The 12987-nt window shown below is 38.4% G+C and overlaps 1 protein-coding gene across 3 annotated transcripts in view; it reads right to left on the bottom strand.

The window, feature by feature from the left end:
• The window catches only part of GYS2 (glycogen synthase 2), a 47383-nt gene that overhangs the window by 20662 nt on the left and 13734 nt on the right, over window positions 1–12987 (bottom strand). For all 3 annotated transcript variants that reach the window (XM_056340320.1, XM_056340319.1, XM_056340321.1), the window contains exons 4-5: window positions 12603–12788; window positions 2221–2365 (exon numbers count right to left, since the gene is read on the bottom strand). In XM_056340320.1, the coding sequence (XP_056196295.1) occupies window positions 2221–2365; window positions 12603–12788 (331 nt within the window). The remainder of the gene's footprint in view (window positions 1–2220; window positions 2366–12602; window positions 12789–12987) is intronic.

The raw sequence follows: 12987 nt of genomic DNA, 5'->3' as shown, positions 1-12987 counted from the left end.
GCAAAATCTTTCTATGCAGTCATGTCGAATGAATTTTAAAGGGTCTTTTCCAAATGATGACATTTATAATTTGAATTATAATCCAAGTATAATCCAAGTTTAATAATGAGAAAACAGAGACTGCACTACTTACTACATTTCCTCAGTTATTAGTTAACAACTCTGTTACAAAGTTTACTTCTGTATATATATATATTACTTCAGTTTACATCTGAATAAATTCAAAATGTAAATTAAAGTTAATTGTGCCAATTCAACATCCCCCTTTTAAAAGTTTATTTTCAAAGCGGGTCAAGAAGTGTACACATTCTTTCAATATTCACATTCCTTTGCAGAATTCAAGCTTAATGATCTACTGAAGGATCGCTGACCTTTCTGAACAGCCAATGTCTAAGTTGGTTTCACAACTTCAGAAAGAATAGATAGTATGAGAATAGACTCCTACAGAGTTTATTTGTGGGCTAAGATTCAAAGAAACTATTACTTATTCCCATCAGAACATATTTTCACTCCTAAGTGTCTCCTAGGATTTGGGGTATCAGTTTCTATGGATTTTTTTCCTAGCTCTGTCAACATGAAGCATGATATGTATCACAAACTTTTAAATCCAAACAAATATATTTACTTGGTTTCTTTAAAGTTGCAAGAATAATAAAAAAAAGCTCAAGCCTGTGAATCTCTGCATGGAATTCCCTTCAGCTTCAACTGAAATTCTATCTGTGAGCAGTCCACAGCTTTTCTCTCCCAAATTAAACTGGATCCAGACCCATTTCAGTTTCCTAAAATGCCAAAACATAAACTAAGATTTTCAAGAGTAGCTGTTGTGGGCAGAAACTTCATGCCAATATAAAACAGCTTCAAAACTCTGGTTTTCAGAGGTCAAGTGCTCTGCACTTTGTAAAAAACAAGGCCTTTCAGAGATATCCCAGATTAGATGAGTGAACACTTAAACTACTTCTAAGAGATAGCTGTCATGTTTAGCATAAAAAGGAAAAAATCTTCTAAGTTCATCATCCTATTAACAGTTAGTCAGGAATGAGTCAAAGGATCCAATGGGGAACTCTCTTATCCTGATGCATGAACCATGATTTGAGTTGAAGTACTGAAGTTTAACAAGGATAACTGCCCCAAAGTATTATTAGCATTGTGATTTACCTTAAAAAAAACTACAAAGAATAAGCAAACAAAAAAACCCCAAAGTCATTTGAGCATTATTATACCTAAAATAACCAACTAAGATGTGTACATACCTGCTAAACAGTCTCAAAACTTTTGTGCATTTTTGCCCCCATGATGCTTACCTGCAGATGGAGTATTTTCGCTTGTCCTTATAAAGCACTGTGCTGATTTAAAAAGAACTTTAATAACGTATCACATGGGGATCATGACCTTATTCAAATGCCATGCATGGAACAACAAGATTTGTTGCTAAGTTCCATATTTTATGAGACTAATGCAAAGGGAAAAATCAGACAAACTGTTGGGCACATATCTTGACTATTTTTTCAAATGGCACTGGTTGGTCTAATAGAAAATATATCTGTCTATGCAACTTATCATGGTTAGGTCCTAAGATCACGATGACCACAACCACACTGCTACTCCTAGTTGTGAGAGATATAGTGAAACAAACTTTATTGATTTACGGCTTGTTTTTTGCCTTCTCATTTCTTTTTAAGAGATTAAATATTAAGAAAGCATTAGGACTGGAAAGTAAAACTCATCTAACATTCTGTTTTGCATATGAAACTTCTTGCTACATTTCTAAACGAATCTATCACTCACCTCTAGCAAAGCAACAAATCTTACACCATAAAAGCTGATGAAGTGTATTACAAAGGTTCCAGCTTCTGCTTTCATCAGTTGACCAGACTATAACACCATCACTGGAAACCCTGCTACTGACAAAACTCCTGAAGCTGAGATGTCCTGGCAAAGAAAGCCTAACATCCGTGGAGTTAAACTAAGGCTCTCCTGAAATGGTACTGAAAACAGTTAAGAAATGGTGCCAAACTTGATTTCTCCTGGAATACATATACTACTAGTTTCAAGTGATACTATCTGCACTTTGGAAAATTTGTTATTGTCTGTAGTGTAGCCAGACATACCTATGTATGTACCCTTGCTCTTCATGTTTGTATACCTTTCTCTGTTATTCTCATTCAGTCTAAGGAGATGTAGGAACTCAGAGAAAATATAAGAAAATAAATCAGGTCTTACCAGGATTTCTTTTAAGCATATGTTCTGCTTCCACAGCTGTTATCTGTGAGACTGTGGTGAACACATGGGCACAATGTACAGAGGCCCGTTCCATACAGTACCGATGGTAAATCTGTCTCTCTCCTGCTTCCTTGTCAATGTCAAACTGTTAAATAATAAAACAAACAAACACACCTGTGTGATATGCTTATCAGACTTACCACCACAAAGAAGGTCTGTTGCATTAAGCTTGATTTCCCCAGGGAATAAGAATCATGTGATTATGCTGCTGTTTTGTCTTTCTAGTTTTTGAACCATTTTATCAGCCTCAAAGAGTTTGAAGGGGCAAGAGATATCTCAGTTCCTGCATGTTTGTGAAAAAATGGCAGTTCTGCAGTGGAAGGAGATCTAGATTAATGATCCCATGAAAGGTAAGGATCTATGCTATTTGACCTGCTGGCTGGCAATACATCATGCTGCGTCTTGCCTGGGCTTGTTGGAAAACTAGAGAGCAGGGAAGTTGCTGGTAACTGAAGGTATAGGGGAAAAAAGGAAAAATGAATGGGGATAGGAAAGAACCTGGGGACTGGGTAGAATGGTGGGAATCATGGGTAGGTAAGAGAGAAATGAAGTTGTGGTGGGGAGGTGGGATGTAAGGACTCAGTCACAAATCCTGAGGGAACAAAGAAAAATAGAAAATGAGAAATTTTCTGATATTTAGTGATATTCTTCCTCCAACTCCACCATTTTTTTGCTGTTCCTTTTACTTCAATTTGAACTCCATTAATTTCTAGAAGAAGGTGTAAGTTGAGCTGCTAGGTAAGAGTACCTCAAATACCAACATACTTCTAAATCACTCTTAATCCTTGCAGCTACCCTTTTTTTTTTTAACTGAGCTTGTGCTATCCTGATGGGAAGAAAATGCACTACACCTATTGAGCCCATGCTTAAAAGTTCGAACGTCCACTAATGAAGTCCACTGAAAAAATCACTAAAGTGTAGTCTAAGAAAGAATAATGTCTATGGGATGTCAGTGATTACATTTAAATTACCATCCTCTCAGCTTTACATGATGTTTCACCTCTGGGAAAAGAAATGCTGACCTCCTAAGGTCAACAGCATAGGCACCAAATAGACCGTGTGAGTTACATGGAGAATGACAGTGACTCTCAACGAGCTCTGTCATTATCACTGCCTAATGCTAGATGCACAGTCTGATTTTGATTGCATTTGAGCCTGTAACCCCATTGACCATAACAGATTTAACCATTATTATAAGCTTTGCAGACAGCACTTTCTATAGTTAGGACTATCTGACCTTTGCCACAGCTAGTTGCCTTTAGTACTTTAGAACTCAGTCAGAAGTAAAGCTATTTAGACTGACTTTTCATGCCAAGCCCATGTTTAATGTTAGTATAAAACATATTTTAAGAAATTTCAGCAAATGTAAACCATTTCAGGGAACAAGATTTAATCAAATATTTTTTTTACCTACATAAGTGTGTGTGTATGTATATATATCTTACAACCATTTTGCTAAGAAACTAAAGTACTTCTATCCACTGAGCACTCTAATTTTACAGTGGTGCTACACTGTTGGTGGGAAAGTGGCTCCCACTATATTCATTGAAAATGCTACCCTAACGCGACCAAAAAATGAGTCTTGAAAAATCTCAGCTGAAAAGTTCTAGAGAAACTCGATGCTTTCTTTTGGTACTGATGATCCTGTATGTCAAGAGTTTTAAAGCTTGCCAAAGAGATGTTTAGAAAAGCTAGGAAATATTTTTTACCACATAATATGCCAATCATTGTGATACCATTTTTCAGTTATATCATCATATGTCATATTTTATGCATTCCCCATGTGAACCTTGGTGCATAAATGCAACCATGTCAAAGATCTTTTCTCTAGAACATACAACTTGTTTGTTACAGACGTTGAACGGTAGAAAAAGCAAAGGGCAGGAGGGTAGAGGAAGAAGAAAATAAAGGTGCAATAATTTGACTCAGAGTTCCACAGATCTCTAGCATAATGCTTCGGTTACTCTAAACCGATTCACATACAGTTCTTAGCTGCGTGTTCCTCCTTTAATGGGAGAGTACCTTAATATCTTTGAATCTGATCTGTTAAGTGTTGAGCATTCACATTTACATCTGAAATCCACTGGAGTACTTTGCACTGCTAACTCTGATAAAAACTCCCCTAAAAAAATGCTCATGATATATCTAACTCCCTTCATATAAGTGTGGTGAACTAATTAACTAATGTTTCATAGATACCACTGACGAATACTGCAAAACAGCTGTAAAGAAAATCACAGATATGATCTTCAGAGCAGAAATCTTAATTACATATTGTAAACAGGGTAGGAAGACACATATCGAACAATAACAAAACCAAAAATCATGATTGTTCAACCATTCTATGCACCAAAGATATAAAATGGAACAGGTCTTTAGCATGCTGGGCAAACACACAAATGGATGAAGTACCACTGCACAGTCAAAACTATGCAATTTTTTTCAAATACATCTGACTGTGTTAAAAATAATGTTTAAATTGCAAACAGCAATCTTGATGAATTGTAAATAAAAACAGCAGGCCAAATTTTAAAAGCTTTTTGTTCTCTTTTCCCTTTCTTACCAAGAAAGAGATCTTTACAAAATGTTATTAAAAACTAGATTTGGGGCATGTTCATTAACTGTAGATCGACACTCCCTGGGAGAAAGGTTCATAATAGGACTGTTCAAAGCATTATGGCTTATTTCTTCCTAGTTTTTTTTTTTTTTTGATTGCATGAAGGCATTTTTCACATTTAACACATACACATATTGATGTTTACTTCTTCATTGTTATTAATTTTTTCATCTTCTGGAAACGGGGAAGATTTTATTTTGCACATGCTTGCATGACTTCTGGCGCACTTTTTCAAAGGTACACAATTCCATGTCTGTTAGTAAGTATAAACCAAGGTCACAGACTTCTCACATTTCATTTGCTCTCGCTCTCCAGCAATTTCCTCCACCAATTGGTAAAGGAAGATCCTGACCTTTGACGTCACTTAGTGTGGAGTAAGAACCCTCATTGTGCACTTCTGAGCAGGCCAGATGAGTGACTTCAGAAAATAAGCCTTAGACAAGTTGAAGGGCAGGTTAAATGGAACTTAATTAATGAGACTGTGCAGGAGACAAAATTAGTCCACACAGTGCTGCGCAAAGACAGCTGAGCTTGCTCCGACAGCATTGGCTCCAGAATTAGAAGCAACATGGGGCCTGGCACTGTATTGAGCCAATATGCTGCAATGAAGCAGAACACCGGTGCAGTTTGCTCTTCACCCCCAAGCCAATGTTTCTGCTCAGCAATCAGCTCTGCAGTCTGAATGCTTGACTGCTCTAGATCAGGCACCTGTGAACTATGTTCCACAGGACTCACGTTCAGCAAGAGCAAAGCCAAACCTCTGTGAAGTGCGTCATGCTAACTTTTGTTTGTTTGCTGTTATCAGCAAATGGGAACAGTAGCAAAGCCACAAATCAAAGCTGCGCTCAGGGGGAAAAAACAGTTTAAGTCAGATTAACTGTTTATAGAATCATTGAGTTTGGAAAAGACCCTTAAGATCATTGAGTCCAGCTGTTTCTTCCCTCAATGACTTTAAAAGACTAACAACTTCAATATCCATTTCCCTGTGAATATTCCACTGCTGTTCCCAGTGAGAATCCCCTCCTACTCTGACTTAGAGACCAAGCAGATTATAAGAATTTATATGATGGCAAGGATTATAGGGAAAAATGTCTCCCTTATAAGGCCGCTCTAATTTCAAAGCAAACCAGGAAGACGTTCTGCAGGCATAATGCTTTGGAGTAAAACTTGCATTTACTGCAATGCAATTCTGAGGAAATTTCAGCTTATTTCTGTCCTTTTTATGGATCCATTTGAAGAGTATAACATGTCTTAAAATTTGTCACATTAGGGGGCACAGTAGGTAATCACTGAGCCTCCCAGCATGATATTCTGTTTAACACCACTAAGATGATCTTGGAATGCAAAAAGAACACAAAGGAGCTGTGGGATACTGGTGTTACGTTTCTCTTGGAAACGGAGAACAGTCACTGAAGTAATGAATCCGAATCAGACGTTCCTACTTCAAAATGACAGACAAATTGCAAACTATTTACAACAGAACAAGAAGAATCATTTGGGAGTGGAAAAAAAAGAGGAAAGACTATACTAACTATGCAAGTACTTTTCTGAAAGACAGAAAAATTACTTGTCAGAGTCTGCACACATGCTCTAGATACCGATACTAAACTATGCTTTCATAAGGAAAAAAAAAAAAAAAAAAGATGATGAAAGCCAATGGAAGTTAAACCAAGAAAAATTCAAACCAGAATTACAGTATGTAGTTCGATAATGAATAACTGCAACACCTCTGCATAAATAACATAGAATCCCTTCACCATCTGAACCCTACCTCAAGGGTCAATGTTTTTGTAAGTAGTTTGTATCTCAAATAAAAGGTATAGGTTTGATGCATAGCTTTGCCATGCCAAAAAGGAACAAAATTTACACTTCCTGGCTTAAGTCAGATTTCCATTAGCTGCTCTACTAACAAAGCGGATCAGCTTTGCATAACAGTGAGCTCAGTGACAGTCTTGACAATACTGTACTAAGTGGAACGAGAGCTTGTGCTCCTATATTGTCAACATAAAAGCTCTTGACTGTTCATTTTCATTGGGATTTTTAGCACTTTTCATTTTAGACTTCTTGTGATAGAATTCTCCACCACTTTGCAGACTGGATTCAGCTGCGCTTGTATGAACAGAATGTAAAATGTTGCTAGGTCTAAATAAAAGAGTTACACATTGGCAGAGCAACCTTATATAAGGAAAAAGGCAATAAAGAATGAAACTAATATTTTTTCTTCTCTTTAGAGCATTTTTTCCATTATAAATCCATGATTTTTCCATTATAACTCAGTGATTTTTAAGTAATAAGTATCAGAGGTTGAAACCTAAAAACTTCTTCATTATGCCAGTTCCACAAAAGCATTTCAGATTGTCACCTCTCAGAGGAAATTCCAGATTAGATCATTTGCCAAAAAGGCTGTTCCAAATACAGCTTTCTATTCACCTATGAACTAGCCTGGACCATCAGCGTGTCTCAGTCAATTTATGAAAGGTGTTGGTCTATTTAAAACCCTAGAGGGATGAAATGAAACAAAAAAACCCCCCAACTTACAAAAGTAGAATAAAATTAAAAGAAAACAACCCCACCTAAATAAGTCAGTCCTCTTAAACAATTGGGAAAGGAATAAAAGTTTAACATTCTTGATCTTCAGCTGAGAAGTCAGTTCTTCCTGAAGAGAAAAAGGTTCCACAAGCTCAGAACTTTTTTCACAGACCTTCCTGTCTTCTGGATTAGCTACTTCGGTTCAGTTTATCTTGGCAACAAATACAACCTGACTGTCACTGCTGCAAAAGCTACAGTGGACATGGGGACAATGGGGGGAAAATGCATTGCTGGTTGGACTATTTAGTTCTATAAAACTTCTTCGACTTCGTTAGGTATTAAGCTCATAACATACTCTGCTTGTTATTGAAATTAGGGCATTGACATTGGAAGAGTTCAACCCAGTAAGCCAGGGTTAGCAGTCCCTGACCCAGCCATTTACCCGGAGTTCTTCAAATGCTTAAAAGTAGATAAAACTATCACACACTGCCTGTTACTATGCAAGTCACCTTCTGTTTTGTTCTTTTTTTTTTTCCTCCCTTCCTTCCTCCAGTATCAGAGTGAATTAAATGTGAATTGAAGAACTAAAACACACACTGAACAGCTGTTACATGGTTATGGCCACAGGGTTCCTTAGCTCAGACATAGCTCATCTGTTGTTTGCTACATGCTGCTGAGGACACAGCAGTGTTACCTCTGGCACTCACTGTGCTCCTGTGCACACTGTTAAGGGTTTAACACCCAGGTTTCCACTGGAGCAAGAGGCAGCTAAATTTCTCCTGAGTTAAGGCTGTAAGAATATAGTAATTGTATAATCTCATATGCTGTATAAGAACCAAGATCCTGTCTCTGATCGAGGCAAAGAGCAGATGGCTCGGGAGGAGGTCAGGAATCAGAGAGTATTACAGTCTTACATCCATAGTGCACCCTCCTATCTTCCAGCAACCTACAGCTCAAATCTGCTAGGTTGATTAGCTTTTCAGTCCCCCAGAAAATTTCCTCTTAGAGCTTACAGGCTGACACATGCCCTCAGCTCATGAAACAAAGACTTTTGGTAGCCTACAGTTAAGGCCTCTATGTGATTTAGGGAGTCTGTAAAGAATCATGCATCACACTGTGGCAACCCTTCACTAAGTCCCCAAAAGACTAGTAAGGCTGAAGGTCAAGTTTTCATGGGTCCAGTGTTTATGAGGCCTATCAGAAGACCACGTGGAACCTTCCCTTCCAGTTTTACCACCTGACAGGGGCTGGTGACATTGTTCACAGAAGTGCTAGCAAAACTATCAGCCACCCTGCGCTGCACAGCCCTTTGCCTGATCATTGATACTGACCTTCACTCCAAATAGGTTTGGATTTGGGTCAAAGTATTCTCTGGTGTAAAGCTACTGACCTTGTTGGCTTACTTCAGAGAATACATTTGTACCCTCTATACTTGTGCCAATTGGCACCTATTGAGCTTTGCTAGGAAGGTGAATTAAAGTGGCATTTCCAACTTGGAATCCAGAGAAAGAAAGAAAATCTCAGTATTCCTTTATATTTTTTAAAGGGATCTTTCAACTCATTTTGTATCTTCTGATCCTGCTTATCTACAGTAGTGATTTGACACCGAAGTGGAAGAGTGTCACACCGTGTGGCCAGCAGGTACACATGGATGCACATGTGTGTGCAGAGCAGGCAGGGCTGATGGACAGTGGAGGACCTGAGAGCGTGCTAGCGTCGGGGCTAACAGGAAACATTATAGGGAGGAACAACGCACTGGTCACACACCCCCAGGGCACTATGAAGGAGAAAAAGGACTGTGAAGATGCCAGGTAAATATCTTATCAGTCATCAAACAATCATGTTGTGGCTTTGCCTGTGGATCCCGTTGTTAAAACCTTCAACATCACAGGAAAGCACCTGGCCTCAGAGAGCTGAGTAGAGCTCTCTCTAGCAGGTGTTCTAAGCCAGCTTTTTGTGGACTGTGGTGGGGGCTAGAAAAGAGAACATGAGGTTTCCTCTTCTCTGTAGGAGCTGTACATGCCCAATTGCCTCTAAGCACAATTAGGCCATACCCTTTCCTTTTGCACTGCAACCATTTTTCTGTGATATCTGGCACAGCACATAACCACAGTTGCATCTTTCCCACCTATCTCAGCTGCTGTGCTTAAAGCTGGTGGAAATTGTGTTCTAACCATAAAATCAGGATCAGGAGAGAACTTGAAGTCAATTACTATTACGCTTTAAAGGACGAAAAATATGCAATAGCACTGCAACAGGGAAATTAGCTATTGTACTTTGGGGTAGGAGGTGATGACATGCCCTAAAAACATATTGTCTCATCCAGAGACTAAACATTAGGAAGCCCTGGAGAATCTTCTTCACTGGAAAAACTGGTTGTTTGACCTGAATACTTTACTACTAGAAGACAGCAATGAGAATAGCCTCTGAAGTCTTAGCTATATGTATAATTTAATTACTGTACTCTACATCAACCTTTCATGTTTCTCAACTGACTTTTGGGCCAAGTTGAACTTTTTAGAGCCAAAAGGAGCCTCATTAAGGTATCTGGTCTCTTTACTAAAAGTTAACTTTGTCAGGAAGAGCTTTAGTACCCTGTAAGTACGTCAAACAGTAGTATAACAGCTTGGCATCCTTTCCTCTATTAGCACTTCTAAATGTCAATCTCTCCCCAGGGGGCATAAAGCATTATGGTCTAGAAATCCATAAGTTTCCTCCCTTATTTACACCACTTCATTATTATACTTACAACTAATAAATGTTTCATTTCAAATATTAGAATAAAATCTGAATATAATTTTCTGTATTTGTGACATAGCTGATAGGTACCAATATGACTTGTGAAGCTTTGCAGAAGGATGGACAGTACCTGATCACATGAAGTTGGCCGTGTCATGTATGAACAGTAAAAATTATATTAATAATATGACTAGATTATAAATATATTAAAAAATCTGTACATCTGCTCTGATTTAAGATCATTAATTTTTCTTTTGAGTACACAAACAAGGGTGAGGCCCCCAAAGTTACGAAGAGAAGAAAAAGTTGCTTTTTATAAAAGCAGACTATTTTGCCTGACTGCTTAGATCACCAAATAAACCAAAATACCAAACAAACCAAAATTTTTTAGAATGTCCTTTAAAAAAGGAAGGCAAGGCTTTGACACAGTATTTTTAACATCAGTTTGTAAAACAGTCAACATCCTTTTTTGTTTTTTAAACTCTAATTTCTTATTCTAAATGCCCTCCCCAGCCCTTTTTTTTTTTTTTTTTTCAACTATAGCCTCCCTACTAGCAAATTACATCTAAGGCGGCAAGGGCAAATAAAGTTACTGCTGAAAAGTCCCCACTTTCTCAAGTGTGAAACCTGAAACCATATGGTTTCAGTTCTTTCAATCTAGCTCTCTCCAGAGAAAAACAATTTAATGTGACTTTAAAGCTAGACTTTGCATATATACACATAAGATTAATATGGGGAGAGTAGGAATGTCCAGATTTCTAGACTGCATGACTGGGTTATTCATGCTGCCTCATTAATGCACCTAACAAACATACCTAAATTAGGAGACTAGTTTTCCTGGGTGATAGATGAGGACAGATCTTTCAGATGGCAATTTGAGGATGCTTGCCTTACACTGCCCTCTTCACAATCAGTGTAACTCCACTGATGATACAGGGAGCCTAGGAGAAATAGCCACCTATTATTACCACAATTATCTCATATTGGGCAGAGAGAATTCCCCCTAAACACTACCATGTGCAACCTTTACGCATACGAGTAAATGAGGAGAGGCAGTCTTTTACTGTTAGTGTGTTCAGTAGATTCAGTAGTTGCTTTTGGTGGGAAAGAAAAAAAAAAAAGTGGAGTAAGATGACTTAGGAGTAAGAATGACTCTTTCCTTGAAGTACAAGGGAATGGCAATCTATTCTTTGCTTTTGAATAAGGCCAGTAACACACTTCTACTTGGGCCTTAGCTTTGGATGACACTGTTCCACAGTGTGTCAAGCTTCAAACATCCAACTGAAAATTGCCAACAATTTTCTTCACTGATTTTAGCCAAGGAAATGCATGGACAGTGAACAAGGCAATTATTTTAGCCTTTTAACTACCTGTACCCTCCGTAAGTGCTGGAATGCAAAAAGGTCTTGAACTCAGTTTGTCTGTAACTATACTAGAAGTCCCAGATCATGTAACGTACCTCTGCTGAAAGCAGGGCTAAAGACATCTGGGCCCTTGAAACGTTGGTTTCTGTTATGCTTGGAGTGGAAAGAGAACAATGAAAACCAAAACCACTAGACAGTTTACAAAAATTCCAAGAAACAGATGTAGGTTGTTTGAACCCAGAAAATACTTCCTACATCTGCCAGTTAGAAATTAAGCCTAAACCAAAAAGCTTGAAAGTAAAAGGACTTATGACTTGCAATAATTAGGTACTAAGCTGGGGAAAGAAGAAAAAAATAAATGGAATTCCAGGGTAATTTCAGCAAGAGAAGGGCTGCTGGCTATGTTTCCTGCTTCCTTTCATTAAGAAAGAGAGCTGTGAGGCTGCACCTGAAGTGTCAGATGATGACTACAGCTGAACAGGTTTTACATGCACTGGTTACTCACACTGCTAACAGTAACTCCCAAACCATAGCAATCAACTCAAGCAATAAATGCCTTTCCTGAACACAAAGGGGAAGAGTCTCAAGGACACTTGACTTGCAGTGATACATGGGGCCCATAACTCTCCCCTTGCTTTTGAAAATATGTCTGAAACCTTTGAAAAGAAGGTTAATATTCTCTGTTGGCAAGCCTGTACTGCTGAAATATTACTCCATATATCAGTGGATTGGACTAAGACGCTGATTTGACTGGAGGCTGAATTAATTTCAGTACTCTGCAGTGCAAACCTGGTAAATCAAAGTTCATTGAAGGTAGCGCAAGTATTCTAGACTTCACTGAGCTTTAAGACCTGCCAGATGACACAAAGGCACTCATACCTAGGCACCTCATGGTCTTACAAACACTGTTGCTTCTGCTCTGGAACCGACAACCTATCACTCAGCTGTGGGTCAATCATAAGCAATCACACAGAAATAAGAAAATACAATATAAGGTGTAGCACAGTAAACAGAAAAGGACCCAGGAGCTAATTAGCTGAAAAAAAAGGAAGAATGAGGAAAACATCTCTTACCTGGTCAAGATTGTTGTAAAAATCTATACTGGCTGCACACAGGTATCTCCCAAGCAGAGTTGCATGGGTAGTAAAAATTGTGGCAACAGGAAGTTTCTGAGATCGAGACAGTATTAAACCCACTCCTGCCTGCCACTCATGGAAGTGGGCAATTACATTGGGTTTGTCAGCAAACTGACAGGAAAGCTGAAATTAGAAAGAACATACATGAAACACATTATCCTGCCCATTGTTCCAGCCCCAGAAACCTCTTTTTTCCATGCCTTCTTCTGTGTGCTTGCTCTCTTTCACATGACAAAGCAGTGCAGTGTTTTAAGTGGTCGTGTGTCTCGATTCCCATCAGCCCTAATCCTTAGGCCAAGAATCACATGTACTTACTGGTGCC

This window comes from Falco biarmicus, chromosome 5 (genome assembly GCF_023638135.1).
Source record: "Falco biarmicus isolate bFalBia1 chromosome 5, bFalBia1.pri, whole genome shotgun sequence".
NCBI lineage: Eukaryota > Metazoa > Chordata > Aves > Falconiformes > Falconidae > Falco > Falco biarmicus.
Note: the sequence above shows the minus strand (reverse complement) of the source record. Positions and strands in the feature narration are given on the sequence as shown.